At 36.6% G+C, this 18,459-nt stretch overlaps 1 protein-coding gene across 6 annotated transcripts in view; it reads right to left on the bottom strand.

The window, feature by feature from the left end:
* LOC141899809 (single-stranded DNA-binding protein 3-like) overlaps window positions 1–18,459 on the bottom strand; it is a 68,614-nt gene that overhangs the window by 23,157 nt on the left and 26,998 nt on the right. For 3 of the 6 annotated variants that reach the window (XM_074786346.1, XM_074786350.1, XM_074786347.1), the window contains 7 exons: window positions 15,177–15,221; window positions 7,791–7,823; window positions 4,870–4,937; window positions 3,161–3,258; window positions 2,691–2,739; window positions 718–753; window positions 429–480 (listed from right to left, as the gene is read on the bottom strand). In XM_074786346.1, coding sequence (XP_074642447.1) covers window positions 429–480; window positions 718–753; window positions 2,691–2,739; window positions 3,161–3,258; window positions 4,870–4,937; window positions 7,791–7,823; window positions 15,177–15,221 — 381 coding nt within the window. Of the gene's footprint in view, window positions 1–428; window positions 481–717; window positions 754–2,690; window positions 2,740–3,160; window positions 3,259–4,869; window positions 4,938–7,790; window positions 7,824–11,381; window positions 11,400–15,176; window positions 15,222–18,459 lie in introns of all 6 variants that reach the window. The other 3 variants (XM_074786352.1, XM_074786348.1, XM_074786349.1) reach the window with 3 other exon arrangements.

Here is an 18,459-nt window from a genome sequence, read left to right as displayed (position 1 = left end):
ATTATCAAAATAAACTGTCTGTTTGATCACCGCCATACAGTTACTGCAAATCATCTATCTATAAGTAAGAGATTAACGCCTTTACTGCTATAAAGACAGAGGCAAACAAACATAAACATGTAAAAAAATTGACGCTTTTATGGTCAATCTCTACCCAGAACCAACACCTTTGCATGGATATCAGAAATGAACCAGAAAAACGGATATCTGGGAAAAACCGGATGATTTTCTTATCGGTACATACGAGAGTTAATGGCCTTGTTGTTCCTGATGGATAGAATGCGGTGCCAGTTCCCTAACCAGCCTGCTGTATTAACATGCAGCTGGTAACATATATTTACTTGAGACAAGTGAACAAAAAAGAGAAAAGAGAGGAAGGAGCAAAGGAGAAAAGCAATACAGAATTTGGGATACAGTGGGTTACTTGCCTTGCGGGCTTGGCATTATAGGCGTTCCAGGTGGACCACTTTGTGGTGGACCCTAAAATTCAAAACACAAAGAGTATTTCAGTTTACCTAGTACGTAAATACATTTAAGTGGAATCATAAAATGGCGATCATAATTCCTGTATGAATTCAATAAACTTTTCAATCATTAATGACTGTTTGTGTCACTGAATGTATGGGAATATAGGCCGAGTTCCCATCTGTTCAGATGATTGCTCGTAGATTTCAGAAAAATACATATGGTTTAAGAGAAATAAGAATCAAGACTTACATTATACGTTCCAGGAGACGCCGATGAATAATTCATCTGCAATATGAATTGAAGACCCTTTAAAGCTAGATGGATTTGATGACATGTAACACAATTTGCTTTACTTTATCCCAGCAGAATTTCAATGAAGCAAACTGCCCATAAAACTGAGGTGTGCTGTGTTCGCATTATTATACCCCTGGACATTATGGTGTCCCATAGGATGTTTTTCGTACCCGAACAGTTGATAAACTAGGGATCCACGGACACTATGCCCACTTAGTGAAATGTTTGACAATATGATGATCTCAATATTTAAGGGCCCCTGGAAAACATATACAAAAACCAATGACCTCGAAACTCATCACAATAATTGAATATGTCATGAGCTACAACTTTGCAATTGATTATGGTTACAGTATATGCATTTGTACCAATGTAAAAAGACAATATTGTATACAATTCAATATCTAACTCTTCATGACGGGAGGAACAAAAATCTGGGTAACCCCAATTCCATATGAGGAGATACATCTCATGACAGTTATTACAATAATCATATATTTTTCTTAATATATGATTATATGATTATCATTATGGTATTATTTCATTATATGATTATTTAATATCATGATTCAGGGATGATAACAGGGCATCATTAAAAAGGCGGAAAATTCTAAATCTTGTTATTACTTAGAAATAACGAACGCTTTAGGCGTGAAGTAGTTTTAACATTGAAATATCACTCGGAGAATCAAACAACATCGTCTGATGTTTTACCGTTAACACACTGCTAGTTCCAAGACGAGTCAAGATGCTCATCAGCTATTCATTTGCATAAGAAAAACAATGTAGGCGGCGCCACCTTACGGGCCGCAAAAGCCGTTTTTCAGCACTACACGCGAGCAACACTCGCTAAACAATCAATAATGTTGATACATATATCCACAGACACATGGTCGGGCAACAGATAGATAAAACTTTGTTAACGAAAATGATCGCATTTAAAAATAGATCGGGAAACGCTTTTATGGTCATACCAATCTATCCTTAAGATGCCATTATCCTCACCACGCCCCCCCATTTTTTTCAACGGGTTTGCATCGATCTGAGAAATGATAAAAATTGATTGAGGGGGCGGAAATCCGCTGAAAATTATCATCCCTGATGATTATTGCAATAACTAAGTTAAAACCCTTTGATATTTTCCTCAGAAAACCTTTTTCCATCTACGAATGATGAGCCAAAGATAACCACAGATACCGTGAAATACTCTGATAGAAAAATCTGTCTGATATGTTAATGATCTTTTAACAAAGTATACCCATCACACATTTCTATGAAATATGATTAACACTAGGAAGCAACAGGTATTAGAATTAAGGCCTGAAATTACTTTTCAGGTGTCGAAAAGGTCAAGGAACTGCAGCGTCCGATCGACACCATTTTTGCTTAAGCTAATGGGTCCTAGGAAAAACAAGTACGCATACATGAAAGATCAAGATAATTGAAGCATTGTCATGTAAAAAGTCATGATTTTGGCAAATAACAATGGCCGACAGTCAACCATCTTGATTGTGACCAAATCAGTTGTCGGACTGACGATGTCCAGGTTAGATGTATAACCAAATATCAAGACAATCCAATGAATAGTTTTCAAAACATCCATAAATTACTGGATTACAACTGTAGATGGACCAACGATCGCAGGGACTATGTACAAAAAGTGAATCAATAGGCGGCTGGGACTATTTTCGTTTTATATGTACCTGGACATATAGCTTCGTGTGAGCAGAGCTAATAAAAGGTGTGAGCACAGCTAATAAAAGGATTTGATAGCACATAGGGTATGCTTCCTACTGAGTGCCATGGGAGCCAGTTAAATTCATCGATAAGAAGTCAAGAAAGGAAATTTGGCAAAACAGATCTCACTTAAGTTGAATTCAAATTCTTTTACAACACGCCGCCAGTTCGAGCAATACATAGGTACTTACAGATGATTGTGACGTAGGAGGCCATGGTCGATTCCCTTGTCCACCAGGCCTATAGGATGATATGAAAAACAAACATAACCAACATTGAATATGATATCAATGGGGTACCTGCAGTGCTACTGTGGCAATTGAGGATTCTACGTATGGCAGGCCCACCAGGTTCGCCAGTAGATAGAGTTAGCATCCGCGTTCCTGCTACATTTCAATTAAATCTAGATGAACTTATCTCTTAAATGATTCAATTATTATGAAAGTTTTGTATATTTGGTGGGTGCTGTGATAATACATGGATTCGGTAGTCTAAAAATCCAGTTCAAAGTTCAGTGAAAATGTACTAATCTTGACAACAGACGACCTACTGCTCCTCACGCCATCTGGTGGGATAGTTGGTTTTGCAGGTTCCCCATTGATGAATAAAGATGATCTAATTCATTTTCTAATATCAGGGTAAACTCGATTAAATGACCTACATTGACATAGGCGGTACACCGCCAGGTCCACCAGGACCGCCAGGACCACCTGGTCCCATATTATTTGGTGGTGGACCTCTCATACCAGGAGCATAATTCTGTAACAAAAAAGCATTCATTAAAACACACTGATAAATATTAAATTAAAACAGTCAGCCAATGCATAAGATGAACAATCCAAATAAAAACTGAAATGTATTAAGTGTGTTAGGGGGATTAATCTTTCCCAATCAAATAGTTCATTCAATGGAATTTCCATTAGCCTGTGAGGCTACGTATGAATGTTCATGTATAGTGACTCATCTGATCAACTGAAATTTATGTGCTCCACTCAGTACCAAGCCACAGCCATTCTCGGATAATATCTTAAATAGTAGATCTACATTTTGAAAATGGGGAAGTGTAATAAGTTTGCTACCGGCTACAAGTATAATCATACAATGTACTTCCATCAGTGCCACTAGATATATACTCATAGCCGATTCTATCTATTCACTTAAGATATCCACACTCTGGCATGCGCACAGAAATGACACAGTTTCTGATTGGCTGGCAATGTGACTCGGCTCCATTCTCAAAGCTGATTGTTCGACTTTGAGCAAAGGCATATTATGTTATATGCAGCTCCAGTGTCAATTTACTAGTATATTCGTAGTGGCAATTGGCAGAGATAAGAACGCTGACCTATAAAATCCGCGTTTTTTTATTAGAGTTGCACACGCGAACCAGCTGACGGAAAATTTTTAGAAATTAAAAGCATTTTCCGAGCACTTAGAGCGATCTTGAACCCATGAACTTATCATATTTTGGAAGGTAATGGCTAGTTCCAATGTGGTACATCCTCATTCGATGACATTCAGCATCTCATGCATTACTGGTCGAGCCCTGAATTATTGCAGTTAAAAACGCGCCGATTAATGCTCACTAAAAATCATCACCCAGTAGTGTATAATATCTGAAGACGTTCGCCACACACGTGCGGCAACAGTAAGTAGGCCTATGTACATTACTACTGTTGCCGCGCACGCGTGTCTGCAACCGATCGATAAAATACATTCACACTCATCATAGAACAAATGTAGATACAAAATCAATATGCATTGAAATGCGATACTTTTACGCGACGATAAGTAAAACAGGCACTGAACGCTTTTACGGTTCACCTGATTACCGATCGCGCAAGACCAATTGAATGATCATCACCCCCCCCCCCCCACCCATACTTTACATCATTTTTGGACTATTTGAAAAATTGATATTTTACAATACCGAAATTCGAGGATCCGCGGGGAATTCTCATCCCTGAATTGGGGTAATCACAATCAGTTTTATCACAGTGGTAATGAACGTGTTATCAAGCATTCTGAGAGCAACTAGTGGTTGGTGGCAATATTAGCCAGTTGGTGGTGATATAACACCCAGCTGGCTACAATATATTTACTGAACATTTTGAAAGGCATCAAAATTCCAAATCACATTTCAACGAAAAATCCCTAGGATTCGCCTAGGTTACATAAACACTATAACATTCAGTGCCATTTAGCTGTCAAATTTTTGAAATGTATTGGCCAAAAAAGATTAAAGATTCAATCATCAAACAAGTCAAATGTCTTCTGAGAATGGATTTCAAAGAGAAGAGCTTATATTGGTTAATGCAATATTGAACAGTTAATCCATGGACACAAGTGAAGAAAGCGCTTCAAACTTACAGGATTCATTGGTCCTGGCATTCGGCCAGGATGACTCATTCTCTGCATTGGACCCATTCCCGGGTGACCTACAATCATATAAAAAATCAAATCAATAGATACAACATACACTATCAAACACGTACAATATGGTACAAATTCATGGTATGATTGAAACAATGTCTTTGTTGTGTCCCGAGTGGCTCCATAAAAATGTAACCCCTAAAATAATTCTCAATTTTCCTAAAATCAAGGAAAAGAGATCATTTCTATTTACGCAGGTTTTTAATGATTTTAATGAAGCAATTAACTTTCTCCACCATCTACATCATTACAAGTAGCTCCATCTAGCACTTTAAGCACTAGCAGCTAGTACACACAGCAGACTGTCAGTTTAAGTCTATCTCAGTGGAGATGATCGCGGTGTATCAAAGAATTGTAATCACTACACATCTGGATCCCTGTGGTTTCTCCTACAATGTGCATATCATTGTAAGAAAAATTGAGACGGACAAAAGACAGCTGTTCTGTGACCTTTTTGAGTCCAAAAGTCCAGATTCTGAGACCTGTAGCTTGGGTGTTCACAAGGAATGGATCTTCAACAAATCAGTCAAGTATGACTGATAAACTAGATGAGTAATGAAACCTTGCAAGATGCACTATAATCATGGTCAGGTCAATCACAATTTTTTCACATTTGTGAGTTCAGCCGTGAGCAACAATTCTCAATGCTAAGCCAAACCATCAATGGCTGTGGCTCTCCTACTTTGAAATCAATTTCTAGTTAAGGCCGGATGTTCTCTACTTGGTGCTAATATGCAATAAGGAAAAGTAACATTTCATTATGAAATAAAGCTAGTCAGGCAAAATAAAGATACATGTATAAACATTAAATCATTAAAATTTTTTTATGGTGACCACCCACACTGAATTATTGTGTCGCCAAAATGAAGTCAACTTTTCTGAGCACAAAATAAGCTCAAAAGCTTAGATCGTGAAATGAATTTCCAAAGAAATATACATTAAAAAGGTTATTTTTCAATCATAAATTTGTGTACCGGTATGTAGAAATGATAGGATCCCATATTTAGGACTCTTTATGACTAAAATATATTTTCTCAGTATGAATTTGACAAGCCTGGTATTTAGAAGAGTATTGGCCAATGAATTGGCAGTCCAGTTGTATGATTTCCTTGCATTTTTTCAATTAAAAAATCTTTCTATATCTTTCTCACTGAAACATCAACAAATGAGAAGGGATTTGGATCAATAAAATATCAATTGAATTGAATTGGCAGTCACTTGACTTGTTAAGACTGTGCTGCCCTCTATAATTGGCGTAATTACTCCTTAATTATGTAGCTCATTAACATTTGAGATAAAACAAAAACTGTAATTGTTTTAATGAATGGTTTAAGAACTGGGATAAAAAATAGGCATTTGTAAGCTGTGGAAATACTGTTTTGTAAAATGACTTATGAACTTGTTGCTGCCCCTAAACCTTAAGAGGCTAAGCCCTGAACAGTTCGCCACAGCCATCATGAAGACGTGTCAAAATATAATGATGTCAAAAATGATATTTTTTCTAGAAACCATATTGCCAACAGTTTAAATGATCGAATTCAATCGAACCCCTACAAGTCCCTAGACCAAACATTCCTTATCAGTGATTAAACCATACAGGTAATGAAGGAATTACTGCCATCTAGAGTTAATAAGGTACTTATTACGATTGAAAACATCTAAGTTTTTCATTATCAACATGAAAATATTGATAAATTTTGTTGTGAACTTAGACTTGGGAAGGGGGATTTACCTAGGGGACATTTATGCTGCTTTTGGGACTATCTATACAAAGACGCTGTGACAGCAGTTCATTCAAGTATGATAACTCACTTCGTCATACCGCAGAGAAGTGTAACCATTCCAAACCTCCCGCCCACAGTTTATGAATTGAATAAAGGACCAATGGTCCGGTGGCTCGGCAAACTGGTGGGACATAAAAAATCTGTCACGTAGGCTACCGGGATGCAAAAATTCATTTCATGAAAATTCAACAAGAAAAATATTATATGAAAAGGATTCAATTTTTGTCAATGTGAACTTTTAATGATAACTCTTTGAAAAATTGATTATCGGCCTTTTGTCTGAACAAATCTTCATAATTCTAAGATATCCCTTGAATGACGTAGAACACTAAAACTATGAGTGACCCATTAAGATACGGTACAAACAAAGCTATATTGCCTACGCGACTGTTTTCAACGCGAACGCTCATCACTGTGTTGCATCAACGGATCGCTAATGCCAACGTCAATAAAATGACTTCAATTAATGATGATAAAACAAGTATTCCAGTTGTGTAGATATCAGACTTCATCTCAAAAATTCGATGCTATCAGTAAATCAGCCGGCACAAAGAAGTAAATTTCCGCATTTTGAAACCACATTTTCGCCCAGACCGTTGACATAGGCTCGCTCAAAAATACACGGTGAAGTATTCACACGAAGAAAGGCTAATTGATTTTAACCATACGAATAAATTTCCTGGCTTTGTCTGACCTGCTGAAATTTATAGTCAAACCTAGATCCAAAACGTTCATCGGCCAGACCATCGACATAGGCTCGCTACTGCGAGCCAAAAATCCCCAAAAACTAATGATGTACTCGTTCTTATCATAGTATATCATAACTATGCATATTAGCTGAATCTTTCCATGGCACTTACAATGATACCGCTCCATCAGTCATTCCCCTATCGATGTTACAACATCAAACAATTTGTCATTTCTTATATCGTGCGTGCAAATGAAAATAAAGGATTACGTGGATAGTTCAAAAAGCGAATAACAAAAACAGAATGTAACTTTGGAAAACAACTAAAGAAACGTTTCAACCGCACACTTAACACTTAAGACAAACACTGATATTTTGTTCCTTACCTTGAAATGACGAATTTGGACCCATGGGATGATCTTATTAATAAAAAGAGGAAAAGAAATTCTGTTTTAATATACCAGTAAAGGTCTCTGTAGTATATGGTAGTATTCAGTGAATTAATGAATGCATAGTATCATTTTATATCAAATTTTGGGAAGGTAGTTTATGATTATAATTAAAATTATTCTTTATCCATCCAAGTACTTAAAATGGACTTGAATGATATTTTACATAGATTCTTTACTTTATGTAGTTATTTCATAAACCTATATCCCCATATCACAGACAGTCATGACTTGTCTAAATCAGACAAAATAATACGTTTCTATAAATATATATTCATTCAATTTCAGTTAAAACCTTTTTTGCACTTTTGCTGTTCAATCCAGTAATGTGCTGGTTTGAATGGCAGTGATTACGTAATGAACTTAAAAGATAGATCATGTAATAGGCACACTTGGCTAACGGATCGCTAATGCCAACGTCAATAAAATGACTTCAATTAATGATGATAAAACAAGTATTCCAGTTGTGTAGATATCAGTCTTCATCTCAAAAATTCGATGCTATCAGTAAATCAGCCGGCACACAGAAGTAAATTTCCGCATTTTGAAACCACATTTTCGCCCAGACCGTTGACATAGGCTCGCTCAAAAATACACGGTGAAGTATTCACACGGAAGAAAGGCTAAGCAGTTGAGTCAAATACATGAATATTGCCTTAATAGACTCAAGCCCAGGTAAGTCTGTAACCAATCTGGAATTGACAAAATTTTCTATTAAGAAAAGTCAGTAACGTGCCTTCAATAGACTAATCAAATTTTTCCTATGGACTTCAGTCCTGATGGTCTACATAAGTATCATTATCTAATATACAACATGCGATAGTTTTGATGTTTTAAAATCTCTTTCGAACTTGTGATTGCGGGACTTATATTTCATGCATCTCTCGCGATTTATTGCGTAGTTTTATCACGTTATGCTTAACCCTTTCTGCTCAGTACTGACCATACATCCACCCACTGTACTGAGCCAGAAATCGGAATTTTTGATTTTACTAAAACCCCTGGTATCAAGATACCGTAAGTGTTATGAAAGGGGTACTGAAACCACAGAGGGCAACGTAGTGGCCAAACATTTTGGTGACAAAAAATTTAATTTTCATACTAATTATGTGCGTCACGTGACCTAATTAACATATTTTACATAGTTTTTCATAAAAAGCTTAAATAAAATTCGGATATCCAACCAGTTGCTAAAAAAAGCCTGCTTTTTTTATTCTGCACTATGTTCTGATGATTATCTGAATTTGAAGGTAAATTCTCTTTGATAAAAAAATTATGGCTGTTTTAGTGTAGCAAGGTACGTAGTCCGCACAATTACAGGAATAGTTTAACTAATATTGATACACTAAATCTATTTTGAAACAACTGTTTGTACAAAGTAGCTGAATTACTTACAAGGTTTTGTGATAGATGGCGCATGGGTATTATGAAAATTCTCTATTAAAATGCGGGTCACCAGTGACCGTGTACCACGAAACGAAAGGGTTAAGTGTGCTTTTATGGCTTTGTGGAAAGTATAGTGCAGGGATCCCAGAGGGCCTTCATCAAATCCGTGGAAATTTCGGATGTTACAAAAAACTAAGAAGTAGAAAATTGAACAAGTCAGTATCACGGCAATGCACCCACGTAGTGGGTACCTGAGTGCCGTAGGCGCGAACAGGGGGAGCTCGAGTCCCCCTTGAAGTTAGAGAATTTTAGATTTTATCCATGAAGATAGTGTATTTTTGCAGCTGCATTACAGGCTTTTTTTTATCTAACATGTCACGCCATGGGGCCGCCATCTTGATTCTCGTGTTAGTCTCGTGAGTCAGAAAGAGATGATTCGAATCCCACCAACATTGAATGAGAACTCTAGGGGCCGACTCTATTATTGCGTCCGGATAATGCGGTGAATGGAAGAATATTGGAGAACGCCTGTGCTAACAGCTAATGGACTGGTTGCTGTCAAATTCTGAGTCTAGACTGGCTGCCTGTCTACCACACGTGTATCTTCTCAACTGTACGGCGCCACTATCCCCTTTCACACCACCTCGCCTTCTATAGTGCACCATTGATTTTCTGAATGTTTATGTTGGCACAACGATCGCGCTAATGATAGCCGCACCAAGTGAGCATCATCATTCTGTAGCCATCATCGCTAAGCATAACGATGCTGTAATAGCGAATTGGAAGAGCTTACCCTAGTTTATTTCTACATCAAATTAACATCGATCTCGGAGACTACAAAATCACGAGCAAAACAGCTGATTTCCGCTGATCCGCGGATATCCGATTTGTATACATAGATATATGTGTATGTGTATGTGTATGTGTATGTATATGTATATATATATGTATATGTATATGTATATGTATGTATATATATAATGGGTTTTCTGCATTGATGGTTTAAATGGTCGTACAATGAAGTACGTCGAAATCATGTCTATTACTTCAGTAGATATGGTCATTCAGTAGGAATGCCTCCAGGGGTCAAGATATTCATTAACCATATGGATCAATATGGTCTACTAAGTAAGAATTACCCAATCACCAAGTTCAAACGGTAATGCAGTCATGAAAGTAAATTTAAGTTTCTTCAGACCTTGAATTAGGCACAAGAATGCTACAAAAAGAAAACTAACTTGAAAAGTTTTAAGACACCTTGTATAATATAAACTATATAATAATATAAACTATATAATATCAATGATCAATCAAGTTATATTGGATTTGAATATATCTTAGAGTTATGATATATATCAAATTGCAAAATAATGGCCAAAATTCACAATTGCAATTGTTAGAATTATGTAGATTCAGACGTCACTATCGTGATCATGACGGCAGTCTCCACCTATATCTAGAGTCAAGTCATTAAAATTATTTCAATTGTAATTGTTATTTTGAAATATTGACGTCATTCACAGAGAACCCCCTTTATGCTTACAAGTTTTAATAAATTGCCCATGGGCAAAGTGTGGTTTACCTTGAAAGCTAGAGGTTGTTTGGAGTAAGGGCATTGCTTGAAAAATCTTTTAATTCTTGACTTCATAGTTCTAGAAGTTTATATTGTATTTTAACTTTCTTTAAGAATTATTTTGTAGTCAAATAAGACCAAAGATAAACATTTGTTTATGGTCTACGTCCAAAATTTCGTAGGGTACAGGTAGGCGCGGCATTGGAAACTATTTTATATTTTCAAAGAAATATTTTTCACAATATGAAGAAATATTCAAATAAAATTCATATGATGTCACATATCAGAGGGTGGCTGAATATTGAGTCTTGGAAACGAAACCTTTTCCAATGTATGGCCGCGGAAGCTAAAACCGGGGCGTAGTATTAGATCGTTTTAGATCGCATTTCCCACTTCAATTTTCAGACCTCGACCTATACCTATAGTTTGCTGCTTAGTATTTTCAGGTCACAAGAAATTACAATTTATTACAAATTCTATCAAACAGAAAACACAGCGCTCATCTGCTACAAAGATTATTCAGCTTATCATACCAAACGTGCACGCGCCAAGCAGGGTTACAGCATCACCATATATACCATCACTGTCTGTATGAGCGTGTGTTTGTGTGCGCAACAGTCTAATGTTAGCACTCCCGCACACGTGGAGGCCTTGTATAGTGAACGTTCACTTCAATCTCAATCCACACATTCACCGGGTATTGAAATGAAACAATACCTATGGCGATATGTGAAATAATTATATTCTCACCAGCAATGAGCATTTAAAATTCACACATATACGGCACCTAGTCCAATGAACGTTTGCCATTAATGGCTTTCCCATAATTATTTTAGTAGCGCCGGCATTCCCCGTATATCCCAAAAATAGCCAATCACATTCGCTTGTAGACACGACGCCCCCCAGCGCCCCCAATCGAGGTCATTGCAATTTTATACGCAAGAGCTAAGAATTTTCCGCCAAAAACAGTTTTTTTGTCGAATTTAAACAAAGTTGACCATGTCATCGAAGGAGGTTCGTCTTGTCTTCAATCGCATCGATTTTACGTCGTTTAACCCGAGAACCAATGAAAAAAATGCTCACATAAAAAAACATACCGCGATTTTACATGAATTGGCTCAATGCCAACTCATACTGCTGACAAAGGTAAACCAAAAACATTATCATGACAGTTTTTACGAAGACAAAGAAATTAATGCAGCATTCACAACAATTGAGACCAGTTGTCTCTTAACTTAAAACCAGGAGTGCCTAAGAAACTTTTTCCGAGATATAGCTTGTTTAGTTGACACTTCAATAAAAAAACATTTCGATGGTGATAAATATCTTGGAAAAAATCTACGCTAACGCTTTTTATGTATACCATATGCAGGCACCAGTCCAATAAGCTAACCATAAAAGCAACAGTAAAACGAAAAGCAAGAAAGCTGATTGTTAAGAGTATGTACAATGTACAAACAGAAATAGAAAATAAGCCATCGGCGACAACAGATGTCGGGCTCAGGCTGTAACGCGAACTCCAGAATTACTATGTGTTAGTTCCAATAGTATTTTGGATATGTTGTACCTAGGGCCAGTAGCTATTTGAATTTCCACCCGTTCCAGACACATTTTTGAATTTCAAACACAATCCTGAGTTATGAAGTCATCTTCAAGGCCGTGTCACCTAAAAACAGCTTTTGGTGCCTAGTTCCGCCACTAGATGCGCACAGTGTCGATTCTTTGCACTGCACAACTAGACATAATAACATTGTTCCCTAGTTTCAGCAAGATCAACCCATAAAGAGTGAAGCTAGACATACAGAATAGCCACAGAGACGGCCAGGCAGACAGGCAGACAGACAGACAGACAGACAGACAGACAGACAGAAAGACAGACAGACAGACAGACAGACAGACACACACACACACACAGACCAAGAATAAGGGATAAGTGGATGCTCGAGAACCTAAGATGTACCAAAATTAAGAGTAAAGCACAAATAAAATTCACACAATCAAGATCCTCGAGATCCTGATCATAATCTGTTATCAGTAGTTGAAAGATGATTCAGTAAGAAAATTCCTCAAACACAAATACATTCTTCAAAACACACCACACACCAAACACTCGACATTCAAGTAAACTTCTAAGATGTCCAATTGAAATAAAGTGACGCTCACTCTCATATACACACGGATACCGAAAAAAATATCTTTTTGTCATGAATTCATCCCCACCTATACGAGCAAAATGAATAAAAGCCAAGCTTATAATCCATGCATACAAAATTCCATGCCAGGATTTTCCAGTCACACTTTCCAAGAATCAGTGACAAAATCATCTAACAATATATAGTGTAAATTTGAAATTTGTACAAATAGCCATTGTCCATGATGAGATTTGTCCTGAACATTATAAGAGGATCATATTGTCATATAACCACTGGAATATGCCAAGTAGCCAAATTAGGCTTGTATGTTCTGATGCCAAATCAAAAATGTCTGAAAGCCCCAGTGCAATGGCCGCCCTATTTGTATTCACTTTTCATGAAATGATGCAGTAAGTGTGATATGTGACACTGTCTGCTTTAATCTAATCAACACAGTACAATCGTGTTTTTTTCAAGTAACACTGACAGGAACAAATACTTCTGATCAATTTATATTGTCCTTTGTCTCAACTAACTAGTTTCATTTTTACTTCAATGATATTAGTAAGTATTCTTCAAGATAAGAAGCCTGAACAAGAAGACCAATTTAAACTACCACTTTCTTCCCATTTATAAGCCAAAAATGTCGGTACATTTGGGATCTTATGATCTTATTCAATAGTTCACTAACCCCTATACCAGAAAATCAATGTCATTCTTTTAATTAACACTGAGCTTGAATAAATATACGTGTTTGAAAAATGAATAACAGGTGTGTGAATCTTCTGAACGCACACTATTTGCAATATGTGTGACGTCATACGGGCTATACAGTGAATGCAACCTACACTGTACACACCATTGTAAATTCTATTACGGGTAATGTCTTCCTTCCAACTCGATTGCAACTGAATTCATGGTTTAGCATTGGTATTAATAATATTTTCATCATACTCTAATCATTGAAATGTAATCAAGATATGAAAGAATTTCTTGAAACTTCTCAAGAATGATAATCATGTGTTTACCTATCGTTAAAAACAAAAGCTATCGTGGGCTACACTTGATCTTTATGCCCTTGAAATTGAATACCTAATTCCATATCAACTTTCTCTTGAGTAAATATTATTGAGTTGAATTGCTGAATTGTATATTATTGAATTGGATGTCATGGGTTTGTAGCTGAATGAAATGAAATCAAATTGGATATGATGTTTTATTTTGCTGAATGAAATAAAATAAAATTTATACTCCCACAGCATGGCTAATAAGCATATCACAGTCATCTATGCCTATAGCTAAGCTCAGTTCGACTTACGACCCAATCCTCTTGTCGTAAGAACAGCAGTGGTTACCATGTGACCGTTGATGGTCAACCATCTAAAGGTCATGTGACGCATAATTTGTTGCTGATTGGCCATTGTTCTATCCTTGCGATTCGGTTAATGATCCGTCTGCGATCAACCCGTTGCAGTCGTTAGTTAACTCATGTCGAACAGGTTCCCGATGAAAAAAATGCAGACCGTTCCAACGAGATGATCGGGTTGTAAGTCGACCTGGGGTTAGTTTATGGCACCAACTTGAGAAATTCAGCTATGTAAACCTAACCCTTGGACAATTGTCAAATAAAAACTTAACGTTGTGGTAATTTTGTCGAATGAGCCTTTCCATTGAGCAACTATTAGATAGTAATTCAACAAGAGGCCCATGGGCCTTGAAGCATTGGTATGCTCTGTTGTTTAGTGGTTAATGTTTTACATCTACAAGTACCCTAAAATACGCTTATTGTTTGTTGGCATGTTGGATTGATGCCAACTGACTTTTTCCACCATCATGTCAATTTCTATCATCTTAAATTTTGAGGGCAATCAAGATATCCTTAAAATTTTTTTTTACACTAAGCTGCCATCTTTGTCTTCATGTGGCGATGCCATTGATGGGCAAAACATGAATAAGTGTTTCAAACATCTGCCAGCAGTTTCTAACTTCCCATATAATCTCCAACTATGAGGCTCAACCTATCAATGTTGACACAGGTATGGGCGTTATAATATATGCTATCCAGCTCAAAATGCTAGGGCACAAATCTCACCAGCAAACAGGGAAAGATCTAGTTCTACTGAACTAAATGCTGTGTGAGCTTTTAAGAGCTGACATTTGGAAAACCCTGCTGTAATGAAAACCTTCAGAAAATCATCCAACCCAAAATATGGCTGATGGTTGACGGCCTACCGTGTAAAGCTGCATGGAGGCCACCATTTAACGAACCACATGATTCTGAAAGGACATTAAATTGACGAAAAAGCGTCAGGTTAAGTCAAGTGAAAGTATGTTTGTTATAATCGCATTGCACATTTAATGAGACTTTTTTCACACAAATTGGATTGCAAAAGTAATTTGAATGCAATAAAAATACGTTACATGTGAGACTACTGACAGTTTCAGTAACCAAATATATGTTGAAAACCCACAAGATTATGTACAGGGTCAGGCAACATTCATAGCATTGACAGTTTTTGCAGTTCTGCTAGTACCTATTTAAAAATGGAGAAACCTAGGGATATTCACAACATATGAATTCAATTTTCTATTTAAATTAGGGCTTGGAAGTCCTTGGAAAATTCATTTTTGTCCTTTTCATTTTACCAATGTAAAGATTTAAGTCTTGTTTACTCCTATGAATCATTCACTAGCGATTACTTTTATATATTTTTTTATCGAAAATTGTTGTAGCATCAGCTTAGTCAGAAGATGTGCATGGACTGTGGATATTTGCCAGACTTAAGCGATATCTGACATGGATTGCAAAGGCCTAAAATTCAAAGGTCAGAAAAATATAATAAAACTCTTATTTGAGGAGATCAGGTCTAACTTCATGGGAAGGTACTGTCGTGGGTTTTCACATATTTTGAATACACATGCATTCATTTATGTACGTATCTAAAGGGACATTCATTTCCAACATTCAATGTCAGAGCACGCAAAAAATGCACCTAAAAAATCGTTTCCACATTCACATCAGCATTTTATTACAAAATACGTGAAATTTGAAGCACAACACAATAACACAGATACCATTTTCACAATGTGTTCGTATTTTCCTATTTCATCAATTAGCTAACATTCAGTTGGAAATAAAACAAATGCTTACAAAAAATACAAATACTTTATAGATTCTCTCCCTGTGCATGTATTTACAATAATTTGACTTAATAGAAAATTTCAAAAGAATTTAAAATATTCATAATGACTTAGAGATACTACTATACATCTAGGGACACCCATGCCGACTTGAGAAGTGGTTTGAAATAACTGACAATTTCAATATTCAATGCCCCCACTAGAACATTTATAGAAACCAATGATATTTAAACTCAGCACAATCATTTAACATGTCATGAGCAACAATTTTGCAATTGATTGTGGTAACAAAATATGCCCAGGTACCAATATGATATGGAAATACTAAAGGTATTCCACAATTCAATAACCCCTGGTGAACATATACAGAAACCAATGAACTACAATTTTGCAAATGATTATAAAATATGCTAAGTACCAAAACAAAAAGACAAACTGTATATGATTCATTATCTAACTCCCCCTAGTGGCAAGACAAAAAATGGGTGATCCCAGTGTGATGTATCCTATGACAGAACTAATAATAACCAAATATCATGACAATAAGTAAAACACTGTAGATATTTTCCTCAAAAACCTTTTATACCTACCAACTGGGACTGATGACAATTAGATGGCTGCCAATTATGTTGTAATTGATTAATCACAAATCCGTCTGATTATGCTTAAGATCCCTCCCAAACAATACGCCAAGGGTCCTGTGCTCTCAAGGCCCTGTTCTCAAAATGTATATTAGTGAAAATATATTACTATTGATCATGCAAATAGAGTATCATTTTAACGACGGCCCGGTGCTATGAACAGCCTGACTTAATAATATCTTCTTCATAAAATTATGCTATGCTGTTATGGCTTTTGCATAAAATAGGGGTCCAATGATCATGCTCACTTGGGAAGTGCTTTTAAAATGCTCAGCAATCTGCCAACATATTATTCAACATCCCTGGTGAACGTCTAAAGAAACCAATGACCTTGAATCTCACCACACTTATAGAACATGTCATGTGCCACAATTTTGCAATTGATTGCTGTTACAAAGTATACTAGGGCACCAAAATAAATAGACATAGTCCCACAATCAAGAGCCCGAAAAGTTAAAATATAAAAATTTATCATTAAATTAAAATTCTCAACAAAAAACATATGAGATGTATCCTATTACGCTGCTGGTGCCGACAATAATCAAATATTAAGACCATTGAGTTAAAACCCCTTGTGTTTTCTTCAAAAAATCTTTTTCGATCTATGAACTAGAAATGTTGACACTTAAATGGCCGCCAATTGCATGATAATCGCAAAAAACCCGTCTGATATGCTGAGGATTAATGAAACTAAGAAGGTCACCATAGTGGATAACAATTAACTGATCGAAAAATCCATCTAATATGTTTACGATTCCTTCGCAAAGTATACCCATCATCAATCCCAATGAAAAAAAAAAATTTGGAAGCTACACGTCTTGGGAATTCAGGCCAAAAATGACCTTTTGCGGGCTCAAAAAGTTTACAGAACTGCCATCTTGAGTATGATCGACCCAATTTTTCTTAAGCTGATGGGCCCTGGGGGGAATACAAATATACTTAACTTGATTCTGTCTACACACAGGCAGGGGCGTAGCCACCGGTGAGACAACTGCGACATATGTCGCACCAATAATTGAAAAACCCATTATGCTAAAACGTCATAATAAACGTTATTCTGTGTTTACATGGGGGGGGGGGGGGGGTATCCAGGAAGAAAGACACTCTAAATATTTGGATAGATATATGAAAGCTGTGGGTACTGGAGTTTGTAATGGGTAGTGTAGTGTGACCTGTGTGCATTTTTGGCCAGCACACAGATCACATTGTTCAATGGGGTTTGGTCCAGGACTCGCGAGATTTTCAACAACACGGAAGTAACGTGTAATAAATGATGGCTTGAATTGCATGACTACCTACCACCCCTCATTATTGTTGGAAAACTAAACGTTCGGCACTGACTAAAAATTAGTAATAACATTTTAGAAATGGCCAGAATTTTAACTTAGGTTCTATCTCATTTTTATTTTACAATTGCGATTGGTATAATTTTTTTTTAAACGGCTGTTAAGACTTCATGTTTCGTCTGCAATTCACTGCAAATAGTTACGCAACTACGCACATTTCAGTGTTTTTGGCAGCTGTACACTCAAACGGCACCGTTCGTGACTAGCTTCACTGCGGAATTATCATTAATTAACATCGCCATATCACATCATCAACTTATATTGTGCCTTAAAACCTCAACAGCCGAAATAATTGAAATGCACACACGATTTCTATCATTGAAAATTGAGAGAGTGGCCATGTTTGTGTTTGCTGCTTCGCGTAAATCCCGCACGGTGGCGGAACCA

Source organism: Tubulanus polymorphus, chromosome 2 (genome assembly GCF_964204645.1).
Source record: "Tubulanus polymorphus chromosome 2, tnTubPoly1.2, whole genome shotgun sequence".
Lineage (NCBI taxonomy): Eukaryota > Metazoa > Nemertea > Palaeonemertea > Tubulaniformes > Tubulanidae > Tubulanus > Tubulanus polymorphus.
The sequence above is the reverse complement of the archived record's forward strand: the minus strand, read 5'-3'. Positions and strand labels throughout refer to the sequence as shown.